The sequence below is a fragment of the Hemicordylus capensis genome, chromosome 3, assembly GCF_027244095.1.
Source record: "Hemicordylus capensis ecotype Gifberg chromosome 3, rHemCap1.1.pri, whole genome shotgun sequence".
NCBI lineage: Eukaryota > Metazoa > Chordata > Lepidosauria > Squamata > Cordylidae > Hemicordylus > Hemicordylus capensis.
This window is the reverse complement of record NC_069659.1, coordinates 304,044,595-304,062,410: the sequence shown is the minus strand read 5'-3', so window position 1 is coordinate 304,062,410 and position 17,816 is coordinate 304,044,595. Positions and strand designations below refer to the sequence as shown.

Sequence of the window (17,816 nt, the reverse complement as noted above, 5' to 3'; positions counted from 1 at the left end):
TATGCATCACCACTGAAAATGCCAGATGCAGAATGTGTTTTTCCAAATGATATTTGACTGCTTACTTCCATAGGGTTGACAGTGATCGTCAGAGCTGAATCATCCCAATCCATTTCATTTTCTTTGCTGGTTTCATTTTCTTTTGAGCTGTGTTGGAAAGCTGAGTGAATTCTGTATACCCCCAAAGCTACGATGAAGACTAGGATACTGACACAGATTATAATGACAATAGTAGCCACACTTGGAAGTACTGAAATAAAATTAAAATAGGAAAATTGAACATAGCCTTCTATACACTATATCAACAGACAAACATGTATATTTTCTTTTCTTTTTCCACACAGTTATTTCCCATGGGATGATGTATTGTTCCAATATGATGCATTGGATCAATTTGATCTGGGCTAACATTTGTATTGGAGGAATAATACAATAATCTCTTGAATCGGATTAGACCTGATATGTTGATCTGTGTACAGCCTTAGTGGTTTTCCATTAGCAGTTTATTGGGAGGCGCCATGTTCTTTCAATAAAGCTGTAGCAACCCCATCTACTGCCGTCTGCCTCTTACCCTCTCATCTACAATTGTTGCACTCATAAAGCTGCTCTTTTCTTCATGGAATTCCCTTTCATAAAACCTATATAATGCTACTCTCCCCGAAACCCCTTCTTAGAGACCTGGACATACCTAGAGAATGAGTTTACTAGTGGTGGCTATTACCCATGGTATGGAAGTGGAAATTCCATGTAAACAATACAAATAGGAAGTTAACATCTGAATACCAGATGCTGGAGACAAACATCAAGGAAGCCCATCACTTCTGTACCTTGCTTGTTAATGCCCAAAGATAAATGTCTGGCTGCTGCAAAAAGCAGAATTTTTGACTAGATTGTTACTGTATCTGATCCAGCAAGGCAATTCTTATCTCAATACTTTCAGTACCTGAGCCATGAATATTGTTTATGCTCTCCTCTGGGTGATGGATAGACTGGAGAAATTGAGGCTGTAGTACCATATGATTTACATATTCCATGATATTAGAGTTGGAGTTGTGTAGAACATTAACCTAGAACAAGTAAAGAAAGAGGATTAATGTTATAAACACTGTGGTCTTCCCAGAACACTCTAACATATTGAATAGGACTGTTTCACAATTCAAATATTTTGGTTTCAAGTTGTACCATATTACATTCAACATGGGAACCATTTGAGCCCACCTGTTAAAATTATACTAGAAAGTAATGGAAATTATTCCCAAATTTAATTAAAAAGTCAATTTATTAACTTCCTAATTAATACATTTTTTGATTGATTGATTGATTGTGCCATCAAGTCGGTATCGACTCTTAGCGACCACATAGATAGATTCTCTCCAGGCTGATCTGTCTTCAACTTGGCCTTTAAGGTCTATCAGTGGTAATAAATTAGGACTGTCAAATTTTGTAACTGTGAGGAAGTTGTAAATGGACTGATAGTGCATCAGTTCATGCAAATACTGATCATGTAAAACACATTCTTCCAAATTACTGGCAAACTCAGACTCAGCAAAATACTCTAGAATTTGCTAGCTAGTTTGGGGTTTTTTTTTAGATTGTTGCCACTTCTTTGCTATATAATTTCAGCAAAGTCATTGTATACATGAGCTGAGATCCAAGCAATATTTATTTTATGAATTTTAGTATAAATTATTGGTTGCTGCAGATCTTTGTATAAGTCTATGGTGGAATAACTTTCTACATGCAATCAGCTGGTTATCTAATTTTCCTTATTCAGTTTTTCTTTCTCAGTTGTTCTTTAGTTGTATATCAAAACATGATTCAATGAACCTTGAATCTAAGAACAATTTGTTTTGTCCATCTTTTCACTCTAAATTGTCTTTTGTGTTTGTAGTACATACTTTGTGAAAATTAAGAGAAAAAGTTAAAAATTACAAACAAAACAAATATAAACAAATTTACAACAAAACAAACAAAACAAATATAAGGAAGACTCATCAGAAAAAAATCATCAGCTCACCTCTTCATTCTTTAAAATACTCTGAAATCATACCCCCACTTCCTCTATCTATCTAACTGGGCCCTTTCTCATGATCAGGGACCTGAGCAGGAGGGCACATGCGGAGGAAGGCTACAGAAACTTAGCTCCCCCACAAATGGGGGAGTTGCTATGCACATGGATCGCGTACCCAGATGATCTGCTGCTGCCCTAGACAGCGTGAAGTCGCGGGGGCCGGGATGCATCATCCCAGCCTCCAGAACTCCCACAATGCACTGCACAATTGCACAGTGCATTGTGGGTATCTCCCCAGTAACAGGAAGGTACCCCCCAGTGGCTCAGTGTCAGCAGAAAGCAGCCGGCACTGACACACAGTCAATTAAACAGGATTAAGGGTGCGCTTGCTCCCTTCACCTTGTTTAAAAGCTGGGCTTCATAGCTGGGTCTGCTGCTGAAGTACCAGTGGGAGCCATGTGGATCCTGGCAGTTCTCATGGGCAACCAAGCCTGGTCTTGGCTGCATCAGCCCTTTCTTGGCTGCTCACGAGATTCACACAATCATGAACTGCATTCCACCCAGTCTGGGAGCTGTTTGTGCTCCCAATTTACGGTTGTGTGGAAGAAAGGTAGGAGGAAAAGCCACCCAGGTTTTCCTCCTAGCTTGCTTCAACACAACCGAAACTAAGAGCACAAACAGTTCCCAAACCAGGTAGAATGCAGTTCATGATTGTGTGAATAGTCTTTCAGAGGAATCATCCTCATTAGATTAAGACGCAATCCCACAACATGTTAACTACACAGATTTATTTAATAGGAACATATACAACAACACTATAGTGATGCTGATCACTGGGTTGGCAGGGAGGCAAGCTATATTTTGGTCTGAATAAATATGGCAGACCTAGAAACTAACTATTGTTAGAGGTAACTATGATTATGCTATTTCATATACTGTAATTCTGAATCACAGTTAACACTCACTAAGGAAGAGAGAGAGAAATCTGTCGGACTGGGAAAACAGCAAGACCAATTGGTGTGTGAACCTGTGGGATAGATTGACATCTGATGGGAGCTATATGGAGAGTTCTCCTGATAGACATTGAGCTGGGTCTCATGATCAGTGAGATCCGGTTCTTAAGAGTGAGCGGGGAGAGCAGGCTAAGGCAAAAACCAATAAATAATATATGTAACAAGGAAGAAGGGGAAGAGTGAGCATTTTTCCATCACTAGGACTTAGAAAGCCTAGGATTTCCCTTTGAGTTTAGGGGCATGTGCAGCTTGTGTTGGCCTATGTAAAGAAATGTGGCTAGGAATCAGGAAAGACTGAGAGCTCACCAGGGCACAGTAAGGTCAAGGGGTTGTGATGGTAAGGGAGCATCAGAGGTGACCATAGAACCCCTTCTTCACCTAAATCTAAGCCTCCATTGGGGAAAGGAGGCAGAAGGCTTTCTTGATTGGGTGGTTAGCCAGCTCAGGTATCCCAGAAAGAAGGTGCCAAAGATCCTGCCTTGGGAAAGGAGGCAGAAGGCTTTCTTGATTGGGTGGTTAGCCAGCTCAGGTATCCCAGAAAGAAGGTGCCAAAGATCCTGCCTTGAGCTCCATGTTATGCTCTGAAAAGAGGGAAGGAAACTGAACTTGGGAACACACACTCTCTCTCTCTCTTGCAAGAGATTACATATCCCATCACCTTAAATGAGAACGAAGAACTGCAGACATTGAAGTTGTTCACATGAGTAGCCCTAACCGGGCTTGTGCAGCCTGACTGGAGCATAGCTCCTCATGTGAAGCACCAGGATTGAGGTCGATCCCGGAGCTGCCCCACTGAGTTGCCCAGGAATTTTCCCCAGGCTATTACCAATGTAGAAGGGTGAGAGTGCTCCCTTCCACCCTGGTCCCTGGCTGTGTGTGTGCTTGGGCTACACACAGAGCTGGGCAGCAAGAGCACCCGACTCTAGGGCAAGCCCTCAATGCACTGCGCTCCTTGTGTGGTGGATTGAGGGATGACACTCAGAGCGACCTAGCTGATGTGACTGCATGTGGAAAGGTCCCAGTCCTCAGAGAGGTAATATGCACAATCTCATTGTCTGCTATCAGTGATTAATGAGGAAACACACATTCCTTTTCTAATTTGAAATGAGTGGTCAACATGCTTTCTACTCACAACTTACCTCTAAATTGAATTCATTGCTGGTGTAACGCCCATTCAGCTCTGAACACTTGATTCTAAACTTTCTATCAAAGATGGAAGATGTGTACCAATTACGATAGCGAACCTGTTGCAAAACCTGCTCATAGTTTTTCATTGTGTCCACACCTGAAACAATAGCACAGCATCAGTAAGTAATAGGAAAGTTACATGGAAAAACCACAGATATGAAAGAAAAATTTATGTAAATTCTAATGTATGGTTAGAAGCTTGAAGCTCAGATCACATTAAGTGAGGACATCTGTGTAAGCAGACACACAATAAGGATGGTTTTACAAGAGATGTGTAATATTTGTATTTTCCACATCTGTAGAATGACATCACATCCATCCACATTTGGTATGTTAATTTTTGCTCCTCTAGAACTATGTTAACCATTTGCTACTCTGGAAAGGTCTACATCTCTCCAAACGTGGAGTACTGAAGCTATTAAAATCTATGGCAAAAATGACTAATGGACATTAATTATCTTTTGAACTGCTTCTGTTCACCATATTATATTGAATAGTCATATATTTAATTATCATTCAAATTAAAAGTTCAATTTCTCTTCTTTAGCCATGTTTAGAATAGATATTTTAATAAGATTTATTTAAAAAGTAAGGTCAAGGTCTCATGGGGAAAATCTCAAAAACTTTTGGACTTCAACCACAGCTTCCATTTACAATAAAAAGAGGGCAAATTCTGTTCAGCAAGTCTCACATCCTTCGAAGAATGAATGAATGGACCATTATACAGCCAATGGATTTGGGGTTCTCTTTCTTGTTCTTTTTGAGCACTGCTATGCTAATGAATTCTGTACTTCCCTTAACAATGCAATAATTCTAAAACAAAACCTTAGTTTTATAAACATATGGAAAAGAAAGATGAAGATCAAGAATAAAAATAAAGATACCATATATAGAATATCCTGCTGTGGAGTTTGTAGCATCCAAATGTTTTCCTTGAAGTTCTTTCCGATCTAATTCCAAACACTCTTGCCTGGGGTCCAGTTCTGGCCCAATTACCAAAATGTCACAAAAATCCAAGTTGTGGTGCATTTCTTCTAACAAAACTGGCTGATGTGCTGAGGACACAAATGGAAAGGTGCCCAAAAGAAACAGAATAAAAACATGTTATGCAATTTGCAACAAAGTTATTAGTTTTCTGAAGGAAAAGTCCAAAACTTTACAATATTTTAAATGTCTACAATAATAAAAGCCAACAACTGACTGGCACATAAAATATGGATACAATAGTAAGAGGTATTGTAGTAGCACAATGATGGTTTGAATGTTTTGAAAAATACAGCACTGAAATTTAATTTTGGAATCAAATTTATAAGTTATTAATTTTGCTGTGCTGTTGTCAATGCACATGGACCTCAACTGACCAGTATGATGTACAGTATGTTAAGCCATGGAATCATGGAATTCTAAACCAGAGCAAAACTATTTTCATAACAGTACAATCTGTCACTTATTTTATGAATCATAAAGAATGAGAGAAGATCCTGTACCATCTGCCTATGGAACTGCATGGTCATTAAAACACATTGAAGTATTTTGCATTCACTTGAGTTGTAAAACTTTAGGTGAAAACTAACTCTTCTTCCTTATGGAAGATAACAACTGTCTTAGTCACAGAAGAAAGACTATGCAAATTTTGGATTTAATTCTTGGGTCTATTAGGAATCAAGCGGCTGGAAAATTGACTTTAACTCTCTCTCACACACACAGGACACATTTTGTAAAAAGGGAATCTTTGTTGCAGAAGTCTAAATTTACTTAAATCTAAATCTACTTAAATCTACTAAGGGCAGATTTAAACGGTACACACCAACATAATATTACTGACAAACTCTGGTGATTCTCTATCTTGTGGGCATGACATTTTAAAACGTCTCAGTATGTATGTTGTTTCAAGTGCATGCAGCATTTGCAAGCTGACAATGAAGGTTTCTGGCAGCAGCAGGGATGGTGTGCAGATGCTGAATGTCACTGGGGTGCTGCACATGTTAAGCACTTTGTAATGTTGCATTAAGCCACATACAGCACTACTGCAGGGAATTGCTTCTTCCCAACTTCCAAATGGATATAGCAATATTTAAATTGGCCTTAATAGTCCAAGTATAAAGGATGGTCTAGGAGACAAGAAGTGTAGTCAAAGCATGTTCTAGCCACCTCGAACTGTTTACAAATCCCCTGAGAAGTAGTCCTTGATTAACTTTTAGATTGATGAATGAGTCATATTGCACTAATCCCCTTATTTGCATTAAATGTATATTTGCTGATACCAGGACATGAGTCCTGACAACAGTTAATGTCAAAGAAAACAAATCATGCAGAAAAATAATTCTAACTGAAATATAGTACTGATAAAGTACCATAATTCAGTTGTGTGTCAAAAATGAATGTAAATTTTCAAAATGTATTGGAGCAATTTGTTGTATCCACTTTTATACCATAATTAATAATAGCAGAACAAGCTTATAACAGTGTAGTTTACAAACTACTGTAGTTTACAAAAAGTGTAGTTTACAAACTACCAAAGCAGACTACTAACATGTATGTTCACTGTGAATGTCATATTCAATGTTCTTTTTTGTCACTGTAAGGAAGACCATTTTAGGCAACTAATAAACATAACTATTATAGAAACAGTGTTTCAGACCAGTTAAGCTCCTCATTGTTAAAAGAATTCAGCTTCCATGAAGGTTTTAAACATACAACTGGAAGAGAACTACAGACAGGAACAGGCACCATGAAGTTGGTTCACAACCCGATGTAGTTGGTTCCCAAATGGTCTGCATGCAGAGCACACAGAGTAGCTATTCACATGATGGGGTGAAATCGGACTAGCGGAAGCTAGCCCGATTTCACCCCATCGTGTGAACCACCGGGCTCGGCTGGGTAACCCGCCTAAATACCCCTGCCCTGAAACCAGGTTTGCGGAGCGAGTGCTCCGCAAGCCTGGTTTTAAAAATCGTGAGTAGCCACGCCACGGCTCTGCGCTGCGGCTAATAATGAGGAGGTCCCTGGAAGAGAGGCGAAAAGCCACCTCCCGGCTCTGCGGCTCTTGCCAGCATGCCCTGTGTGCTCGCTCAGGGCATGATGGAGCTTCCGGGCGGCCCCGCTCCCCCCAGCCCCCGGCGTCTCCGTCATGGAGCCGGCAATGGTGTGGGTGGCCGATCCAGCCGCCCAGTGTTCCCACCCAGATCGTCTGTGGGGAGAGCGGGCTTAGCCCACACTCCCCAATCAGCTCACCAAACCGGGTCTCACCGATTGTGAGACCTGGCTCAGAGTGTATTCACATAATCTAAATGAGAAGTAACAACTGTCTGGGTGATCTAGAAAAAGACATAGCTAGTGAGCCAGTTGAAGCTTGGCCAAGGCTTCCCAAGTCACAGCTGCCACAGAAGCAAAGCTGGATTGAGGAGCATTTCCAAGCTGCAGGCCTGATCTTTTAAGAGAAGTGTAACACCATTCAGAAGAGGTTGATGTACCATCCCTAGATCAGTAGGTTTACCAGGAGAAACTCTATTTTGTTCAGATTTAATTTCATCCTTAGCAGGCCACCACTGATTCCAGGCCAGGGAAGACTCCAAGGACTAGCAAGAGGTAGCAAGCGCTCTGCAAAAACATTTTCTCCTCCCCTATCCAGAGGACTGGAACTTTACAGCAAAGTGTCAGAAAATATAGTCATAGTAAATGATGTCCCTATAGGTTGCATGAATTATTTCAAAGCCCTCCATTGTTTAAAGAAGCATCATTAACTCACTCCTCTACCTCAGAACAAGCAGCAGATGCGGGAGCAGAGGAAGGCCAGCGGTGGCCCAGGTTATGGCACCGCTGCGGCCACCCTAGCCCCACCACCTGCATCTGATGTCAGACATCAGATGCAGGGAGCGTTTTATGATGATGATGATGATGATGATGATGATGATGATGAATTAAATCCCCAGCATAGTACCTCCAGTGACTGTTGCTGGTGTCTATCTTATGTTTCTTTTTAGATTATGAGCCCTTTGGGGACAGGGAGCCATCTTATTTGTTTGTTATTTCTCTGTTTAAACTGAGGGGTCACATCTGACCCCTGCTAACTTGGCAAAGAGACACCTTTTAACATGGTGATTCTCTTTATTTAGCAGGGGGAGAGTAACTGGCCCTATCCACCCCCAGCACAGTACCTCCAGTGACTGTTGCTGGTGTCTATCTTATGTTCTTTTTAGATTGTGAGGCCTTTGGGGACAGGGATCCATCTTATTTATGTATTATTTCTCTGTGTAAACCACCCTGAGCCATATTTGGAAGGGGGGGTATAGAAATCAAATTATTATTATTATTATTATTATTATTATTATTATTATTATTATTATTATTAAAAACTGCCCTGAGCCATTTTTGGAAGGGCAATATAGAAACTGAATGAATGAATAAAATCTGCTAGCACTGCGTTTGCAGCACGGACAGAGTGACTCTCTCTGCCATATTAAGGCAGGGAGAGCCGCTCTGACCTAACTCCCAAAGGGGGCTGCATACTCTGGCAGCACTGCAAGTGCAGCGCTGGCCAATTTAACTCATAAATGGGGCCATGGGGCCCCATTTGGGAGCTAATTCATGCTCCCCACATCTGATGTCAGAAGCGGAGGCATGCCTGGGGTACGAGGCACAGCTCCTGAGGGGCATTGGCCACTTATCTTTGAACCTGTCCACTCAATAGTGGCTCCACCACTGAGCAGAAGTCAGTGCAGCAAAGTAGGTAGGAGTCCTCCAGTTTCCCAGTAATCAGGCCAACCCCTTATCTTCCTTCTTGGCTAAGAACTGGGCTGAATGAGACCATAAGGCTGTTCTCAAGACAGCTTAATCCAGGCTAGGACAGCAGAGCTGGGATTTGTGCGGATACTGGCATTGCCCACCTGCCTAATCGTTTTCAAGCCCAGATTTTAGCTGAAGTTAAAGGTACGAGCATGCCCTTAACCCAGCTGCTGGGATTGTATGTCTCCTCAGGCTGCACGCAGCCCGAGGAGGGACAGACAGTTGCCTAGAGCACCCATCTCAAGGGGGTTTCTCCCAATGTGCCAGGCTTATATGGTGCATTCTGGGATACCTGGAGGCCAGGACAATGAGTCCCGGCCTTGAATGATCCACACTGCTGTGGAGCAGCTCAGATTGTCTGGGTATGTGCTTGATGTATTGGGGTAGCCTTGACCCAATAGGGGAGGTTCGTTCCTGGGCAGATGGAGTCCAATAATCAGCCCATACGAGAGGAGTTACGATCAAAGCTTTATTCTGCCCTTAAGTAGCAGAGGTGCTGCCTTGGCTAATTTGCCATACATCATGCTGGTGTGCCAAAGACTTTTAAAATGATCAAAAGTGCCGCCTTCCCTCTGTCTGCCCTGTCATGTGAATGTCCTCCATGTGTGTAGGGGATGCAGAGTCATCTGCCCTGAAGATTTCAACTGGCCTGGTACTGACCTCTCTCCTTGTCAGTCTTTTCTGCCATGTAGTTTTGGACAGAAAGAGAAAACTGTCTTAGAAAACAGACTGGAAGTTTTGACCTAATACGAAAAGGCAGTGTTTTCTCCAAGGAATGTGGCCCATTTTCTGAATATGTTTGAAAATGTCGAGCAAGCAAGCAATCATTGACAATTTCACAGCTTTTCATGAAACAAGATGAAAACCAAAGCAGTTATTCCAGCATTCAACAAGACTTGCCCTTGATTGGCTATCATAGGTAATGAACAAAGGTTGTCAAAGTATCTTGATCTAAATACAGTTGTAGACAGTTTTGCTTCTTGTCAGAACTTCCATATTCAGCTCTATTAATAAGGTTAAAAAACTAACAATAATATTCACATTACCTCTATAAGTAAGTGTGAGGTCAGTCGCACAATCAAAAATTTTCTACCTGAGTTTGGGAGCTGCTGTGTGTGCTCCCAATTTTTGGTTGTATGGAAACAAGGTAAGAGGAAAACCTGAGTAGATGTGATTGTGTGGAAGCAAGGTAGGAGGGGAACCTGGGCAGCTTGTCCTCCTACGTTGCTTCCACACAATCATTTCTACCCAGGTTTTCCTCCTACCTTGCTTCCATGTAACTGAAATTGGGAGCCCACTTATCTCCCAAACCCGGGTAGAACACAGTGTTTTATGGTGTGAATGACCTCATTGAGACTATTCTCACGACTGCAGGAAAGTAGGCTAAGGGAGCCCTGCCCACTTTCCTACAGTTGTAGGAACCACCGGGATCTGCGCAACTCCCGATGGTTAGCCCAGTTAAGTTTCCCCCTCTTAAACGAGGTTATTGGAGCTCCACTACCCCATTTTGATGATCATGTGCCAGCGCAGCTCTGCACCGCATCAACACATGAGTAGACCCCTGACCAAGAGGCTTCAAGCAGCTTCCCAGCCTTGGCAGTCTCCCCAGAATATCCCGTACACTTGTGCAGGGCATCCTGAGACTTCCAAGGGCCAGGCAGACCCCAATCCCTGCCTCCCCTATGGGCTCCATGACGGAGCCAGTAGTCATGTGGGCGGCTGATCTGGCCACCCAGGGACGGCTCCCTACTTGTATGCGAGGAGAGAGGACTAAGCCTGCTCTCCCCACAGAGCCCAGTAAGGCTCGCCACACTGCTCGTGTGGAGAACCTCATAGTATAGCAAAATCTTCACTCTCAGTATAAATTATTTTGCCACCCCTTGCTCCTCCAAACTAGGAGGCTCTTCACATGATTTGTGTGAAGAGCCTCTAGGGGGGTTGCAGGGAGAGTGGGCTTAGCCCAATTTCGGGGAGAGTGGGCCTAGCCTGATTTTGCCTGATCGTCGGAATAGCCTCTAGGTGTTGTAGAGTCCAGAAATCTAGTATCTCCAGGAGGCGTTAGTTTTCATATGCACTGTTGGCTATTATCCACATATTTGTGTCCCTCCTTCTGAGGCAAGGCTACAGCACCTGGCGCTCTTTAGTTTGGAAAGAGGCGACTATGGGGAGACATGATGAAGATGTGTGTAAAATTATGCATGGAGTAGAAGTGGATAGAGAGAATTATTTCTCCCTCTCGCACAACACTAGAACCAGGGATTATCCCATGAAACTGAGGGCCAGGAAATTTAGGACCTACGAAATGAAGTACTTTTTCACACAGCAGATAATTAAACTATGGAATTTTCTGCCAGGGGATGGGGGTGATGGCCACTCACTTGGATAGCTTTAAAAGGGGCTTAAGACAAATTCATGGAGGATAGGGTACTAGTCAAAGGCTATTAATCTGGTGTCTATAGGCCATCCCCAGCCTCAGAAGAAAGATGTATCTAAATACCAGTTGCAGGGGAGCAACAACAGGAGAGATGGTATACCCTTACCTTTTGCCTTTCCTCAAAGGCCTCTGGTGAGCCACTGGGGCTATTCTGAGGATCACAAAAATCAGACTAGGAAAGCCTAGCCCAATTTTTATGGGTCGTCAGAACCACCGGGCTCGCAGCCGAGCCTGGTGGTTCTGGAATGGCTAACCGGCTCCTGTAGCCCGCCCCCTAGCCCGGGTTTGTGGGCTATCTGCTCGTGAGTAGCTGTGGCGCGGCTCCGCACCATGGCTACTTGTGAGTAGACCCCTGGCCAGGAGGCTTAAAAGCAGCCTCCCAGCTCAGGGGTCTCCCCAGTATGGGGGCTGCGTGGCGCCCAAGCTCCCCAGCCCCTGCCGGCTCCATCGTGGAGCCAGCAATCGTGTCGGTGGCCGATCCGGCCGCCCAGGGCTCCCTGCCCACTCGTGAGCGGGGAGAGCGAGCTTAGCCCACTCTTCCCACTCACTTCCCCAAACTGGGTCTCACGGATCATGAGACCCGATCCACTGTGTGAAACAGGATGCAGGACAAGATAGGCCTTGGGCATGATCCAGCAGAGTTGTTCTTATGACACCAATCTTCAACCAACAAATGTCCTCTAACAATGTTTTCGTGCAGATAATTAGCCCTTTCTCACGAGCAGTGAGAAAGGGCTACAGGGTTTGTGGGGAGGAAGCCCTAGAGAGCTTACCTCCCTGCAGATGATAGTTATACTTTCTCTGAGAGGGTGGATCGCCCACACAGATGAGCACTGGCTGATGCTGGCAGCTCGAAGGGTCAGGGTGCCAAGATGCATTGCCGCACATCACCCCACCCCCCAGAGCTCCAGTAATGGAACCCCCTCCCTCCCCGATTCTGCTAGCCATGGCTGCTTGCAACCATGGCTGACAGAAGATCATAAAAATGAGATTAACGGAGTGCTCAATCCCTTAACCTCATTTTAAAGGGAGGCTTCATAGGTGGGTTTACAGCCATGGTGCCACCAGGATCGGCCTAATTCTGGTGGTAGGCATGCACGTGCAAAACCACACTGGGCTCCCTTAGCCTGGATTTGCATGCACGTGTAAATAGCCTAAGTGAGGCTGTTCTCACATGCAGACAAAACTGGGCTGATGAAGCCAAGTCCGGTCTTGTATGTATGTAAGAACCACCAGGATTGGGTCCAATTCTGGCAGCAGCGGCCAACCCACCAAGCCAGCCACCATCCTAAACAAGGTTAAGAGAGCAAGCACACCCTTAACCCCATTTATTTAATTATCTGTCAGACCTGGCTGCTTGCAGTCAGGGCTAGGAGATTGCGGGGCTCCCAGCCGGCGTTGGGGGAATCTCCATAATGCCCTGTGCACTTACACATGGCATTTTGGGAGTTCCGGGGGTGGGTAGATGCTCCCAGCTCCCCAACACTACATGCTGCCTGAGGAGGGAGTTGTACCTCTGGGTGTGCGATCTCCATGCCCAGACTCTTCATGAGGATCGTCTGCGTGGGAGGTAAACGTTTGAAGGCTTCCTCCCTTCACCCCTTTTAAGCTCTTTCTCTGATCATAAGAAAGGGCTCCATGAACCCAGTGAGAAGTGGTTAACCAAAGGCTACAGCATCAAATAGGAGATACATACTCGTACCACCTTCTGGAATCTACCTGCCTGGAAGGACTAGAGCCACCATTACATATTGGGGCGCTACTCATGATCAACAAAAATCGGGCTAGCAGAGGCTAGCCTGATTTTTGGTGACCGTAAGAACCACCGGGCTCACAGCCGAGCCCGGTGGTTCTTGATTGGCAAACCCGCTCGAGAACCCCTGGTAAAAAGCAGATTTGCGGAGCTAGTGCTCCAGCAAACCTGCTTTTTACCATCGTGAGTAGCTGCGGCACAGCTTCGTGCCGCACCTACTCATGAGTAGACCCCCGGCCAGGAGTCGAAACACTGCCTCCCGGCTCGGGGTCTCCCCAGTATGCCCTGCACACTTCCGCAGGGCATACTGGGGCTTGTGGGGGCCGCGCAGCCCCTGCTCCCCCACCCCCCGCCAGCTCCAATCTGGCTGCCCAGGGCTCCCTGCCTGCTCGTGAGCGGGGAGAGCAGGCTTAGCCTGTTCTTCCTGCTCACCACTAGGAACCGGGTCTCACTGATCGTGAGACCTGGTCCATTGCCTCCTAGCCCCATTCCCAGCAAGCCATCCAGAGCATACCATGGTCAATTGTATCAAAGTTGACAGAGACATTAAAGAATAGGGATCATGTTATCTTCTGGCATATGCCCATGGAGTGTCCTAATAAGGGCACTGATAGAGCTGATTATTATATCCTGGTAGATGCATGGGATGGAGATTTTAGGAACCTTTACAGGAGCCAGGCTGGGAATGAAGAGCCATTAGACTTGAGCAATCTGATTATACCTTACTGGCTACTAGTTTCCATTGAGGAAGTTGATAGGCTTATAACTCAACTGAAACTGGACAAAGCCCATACCTGCCCATACCTGCTGAGCTAATAAAGGCTAATGCTGACTGGTGGCCCCCCGTTTTGGCATTCCTTTTTACATACATATATAAAACAGCTGATATACAAAATAGGTCGTGCCATAATTATCCCTATCTTCAAAAAAGTGGGGAAAGGGATGATCTGGGCAATTACAGGCCAATAAGTTTGCTAAGTATTATTAGCAAACTGTACGCAAGACATCTGCAGTGGAAGTTGCAAGATTGGTTGGAACAAGAATCAATTTTAGCATTAGAGCAGTCTGTTTTTAGAGCCAGCTGCTCTGTGGTAGATCAAAGTTTAGTACTCCAGCATCTTGTAGAAAAAATGGCAGTAAACTCAGTTCATCATTATATGCTGCTTTTATTGATTTTAAATTTGCCTTTGATTCCACAGTATCTCACAAGGTTTGTTATGGTCAAGCTTAGGGCAACATGGATTGATAAGTGTTATATAAATTACTTGTTATATACATTACATAGTAATACTTCCCTCCATGTGAGATGTAATCCTAGTAATGACCTTTCAGATTCAATTTCTACAGGTACTGGTGTTAAACAGGGGTGTGTTCTAGCCCCCTTGTTGCTTATTTTTTATATTAATTCACTTGTCAAGTATTTGAACAGGGCAAACATGTACCTTCCTAAGCTAGTAAGAAGACAGGTGTCTACAGTACTTTATGCAGATGACAAAGTTATTTTTTCTGTATCACACTCTGGTCTTAAGAGAGCACTGACAGTGCTTACCCAGTATACTAATATATTATCAGAAGACCAAAATAAGAGTGCTTGCTAAGAGACTCAAACTATACAATTAGAAAATTAATGGCAATGCGACTGAAAAGTGCTTTAAGTATTTTGGGGTGGCGTTTCAGACTTCCGGGGAGAGAAAGGTGCATTTGGACTATATAGTGCAAACAATGCAGCCAAGTATTGCTGCAATTGTGAGATTTTACCAGTCTGGGGTGGGGGTGGGGGCATTTTGTGCCAGCAGCTGTTAAGCTGTTTCAGGCTAAATAAATGGAGCTCTTCTCACAACCAGTGAGAAGATCTCCTTCAAGGTCTGTGGGGAGAGCAGATTTGCCCGACCCTCCCTGCAGACAATCACTTACCCTTCCCTGGGTGGGCGGAATGGCTACTTCCCCAGGGGCTCAGCTGGCAGTGCCGGGGGTTGTGTGCCGGGAAGCATGCTGCACGGTGCCCTGCCCCTGAAGCCCCAATAATGCCTCGTGCAAGTGCATTACTGCGATCCCCCCCCAAGTGTGCCCACTGTGGCTGGAAGCAGCCACAGAACACACATTCAAATGAGGTTAAGGGAGAGCTTGCTTCCTTCCTGAGTACCCAGAAAGTTGGGGGGCAATATGCTAAATCACTGTAAACCGCTTAGAGAGCTTCCAGCTATAGAGCGGTATATAAATGTAAGTGCTATTGCTATTGCTATTAACTTCATTTAACTAGGTGGCTAAACAGGCAGGTTTGCTGCCATGTAGCCACTGGGATTGGGCACGATCGTGGTGGTTCACAAGAGCATGCAAAACTGGGCTGGCCTCCCTTAGCCCAGTTTTGCACACTCATGTGAATAGCCTTAGAGGCTCAGCTGCTTTTTAGAGTTCTGTTGGGACCTTATTTTAACTTTGCTCCATTAGAAGCTATTCAAACTAGATTTTAAAGAGTGGTCCACCAGGTATCAAAAGGTATATCTAATTCTGCCCTTACGTTGGAAGCTGGAGTGAACAAGGTGAAGAACAGAGCATGTATGGCAGTATTTAAATACTAGTTAAGCGTCAAATTTTGCTCAAGAGGATTGGTGCCTCTAGCTTTGGAGGACCAGTCCCACTCGAATTGATTATTAAAGCTGAATAGAGAGCTTCTTACATAAAAAAAGATATCTTATTATTTGTGCAGGTGCCCCTGTGATTCAGAGGAAGAAGAAAATGGGGCTATTCTGACGATCAGCAAAAATCGGGCTAGCCTCTGCTAGCCCGATTTTTTCTGATCGTCAGAACCACCAGGCTCGGCTGCGAGCCTGGTGGTTCTGGAGCAGCTAACCCACTCCTGTAGCTGGCCCCTTAGCCTGGGATTGCGGAGCAAGCGCTCCGCAAACCTGGGCTATCTGCTCATGAGTAGCCACGCCACAGCTCCACGCCGCAGCTATTCGCGAGTAGACCACTGACCGGGAGGCGAAAAGCTGCCTCCTGGCTCCGGGGGTCTCCCCAGTATGCCCTGTGCGCTTGCGCAGGGCATACTGGAGCTTCTGGGGGCCACACGGCCCCTGCTCCCCCCAGCCCACACTGGCTCAGTCTCGGAGCTGACAATTGCGTGGAGAGCCGATCCGGCCGCCCAGGGCTGTCTCTCCACTTGTGAGCGGGGATAGCAGGCTTAACCCACTCTTCCCACTCACTGCAAGAAACTGGGTCTCATGGATCGTGAGACCCAGTCCAATGTGGTACATATTTTACTTCACTGCACTTTTAACAGTACTCCACACAGTAAATTGATTTTATCCCTTTTATCAGGTTTGCTGGGAAGATCTATAGCATTTTATGAAACATTTTTTGTGTGGATAAGAATGTATTTGTTACTTCCTGTGTTGCCAAATTTTGCTCTATTGGGTATAAAATTAGCCAAGTAATGGTTAAGGCTCCCTTAATCAGTTAGGTAATAATGTTCACCTTACTAGATTAACTTAACTTATCTAAATGCAGTGAATGTGATAGATTGATTTTTCTGATTGTAGACTGTTATGAACTGTAATTGCTGTTAATTGCATCTGGTCAAATACCATAATAAGGATCTAGCTATCTGACAAGACACATACCTTGCCTAGCTCCTGGTATAGGCAATCTACTAGAACAACTAAGGCTGTTTCAGTCCTAAAACTGGGTTGGAAACTCAACTGAAATGGTCTGGGTAATAATTATTAATAAGGAATATCTGGAGCTGGATCATTAATAAATGATTGAGTACCTTGCCCAAAAATGGCAAATTGGAGACTGGTTGGTAATTATCTAATATGGAGAGATCAAGGCAGAGCCACACCTAGGTATTTTTGGTGCCCGAACCTGAGGCTGAAGTGCTGCAGAGGCCCCTCCCCCATGTGAGCCCCCACCACTGCAAGACCCCCTCATTTAAAAAAAATATCTCCCACAGCTGATCTGCCACTGCCACTGCCCAGTCACTGCTGCCTGGCCCCCACTGAGCACACCGCGGCTATTTCCCCCTCACCACTGCTATTTCCCCCCACCACCACCACTGGGGCCATGAGCGGAACGGAACAGGCCACCACCTCTGCTGGTGGCAGTGGGCGCAGGCGGGCTTCCTTGGCCTGTGCAGACTGGCCTTCTTGGCCTGCACGTGCGCACAGTTGGAGTATGGAGTGTCACATCCTGTGATGTTAAGGGATGCGAAGCTCCATACTCCTACTGCGTATGTGCATAGCCCACGGAGGCCAGTCTGCACAGGTCGAGGAGGCCCATCTGTGCCTACCACCACCCCGGGGGGGTGGCCTTCTCCACTCAACTCCACAGCGGTAAAGAGGGGGAAATAGCAGTGGCGCGGGGGGGGCACTGGGCAGCAGCGGTATCGGGGTATCGGGGCTCTTGAGAGGTCCCCCAGAGCATGGAGGGGCAGGAGCCAGGAGGGCATGGACCCCTGCCCCGTGGTCCATTCCTAAATGCACCACTGGGTCATGGGGAGTTTATTCAGCAGACAATGGTCATGTTTAATCCAGACAGAATCACAACCTATGCTGTGGCTGTCAGAAAATGTATTTGGGCAGATTTATCTCAGGTTTTTCCTCAATCGAAAGATATTTCATATTAGATATGCCA

General features: G+C 45.0%; 1 protein-coding gene across 2 annotated transcripts in view; it reads right to left on the bottom strand.

Annotated features, from left to right (window-relative positions):
- Nucleotides 1-17,816, bottom strand: part of CLSTN2 (calsyntenin 2) — a 650,159-nt gene that overhangs the window by 10,910 nt on the left and 621,433 nt on the right. For both annotated transcript variants that reach the window (XM_053308474.1, XM_053308475.1), the window contains 4 exons: nucleotides 5,097-5,267; nucleotides 4,164-4,309; nucleotides 944-1,067; nucleotides 66-250 (listed from right to left, as the gene is read on the bottom strand). In XM_053308474.1, coding sequence (XP_053164449.1) covers nucleotides 66-250; nucleotides 944-1,067; nucleotides 4,164-4,309; nucleotides 5,097-5,267 — 626 coding nt within the window. The remainder of the gene's footprint in view (nucleotides 1-65; nucleotides 251-943; nucleotides 1,068-4,163; nucleotides 4,310-5,096; nucleotides 5,268-17,816) is intronic.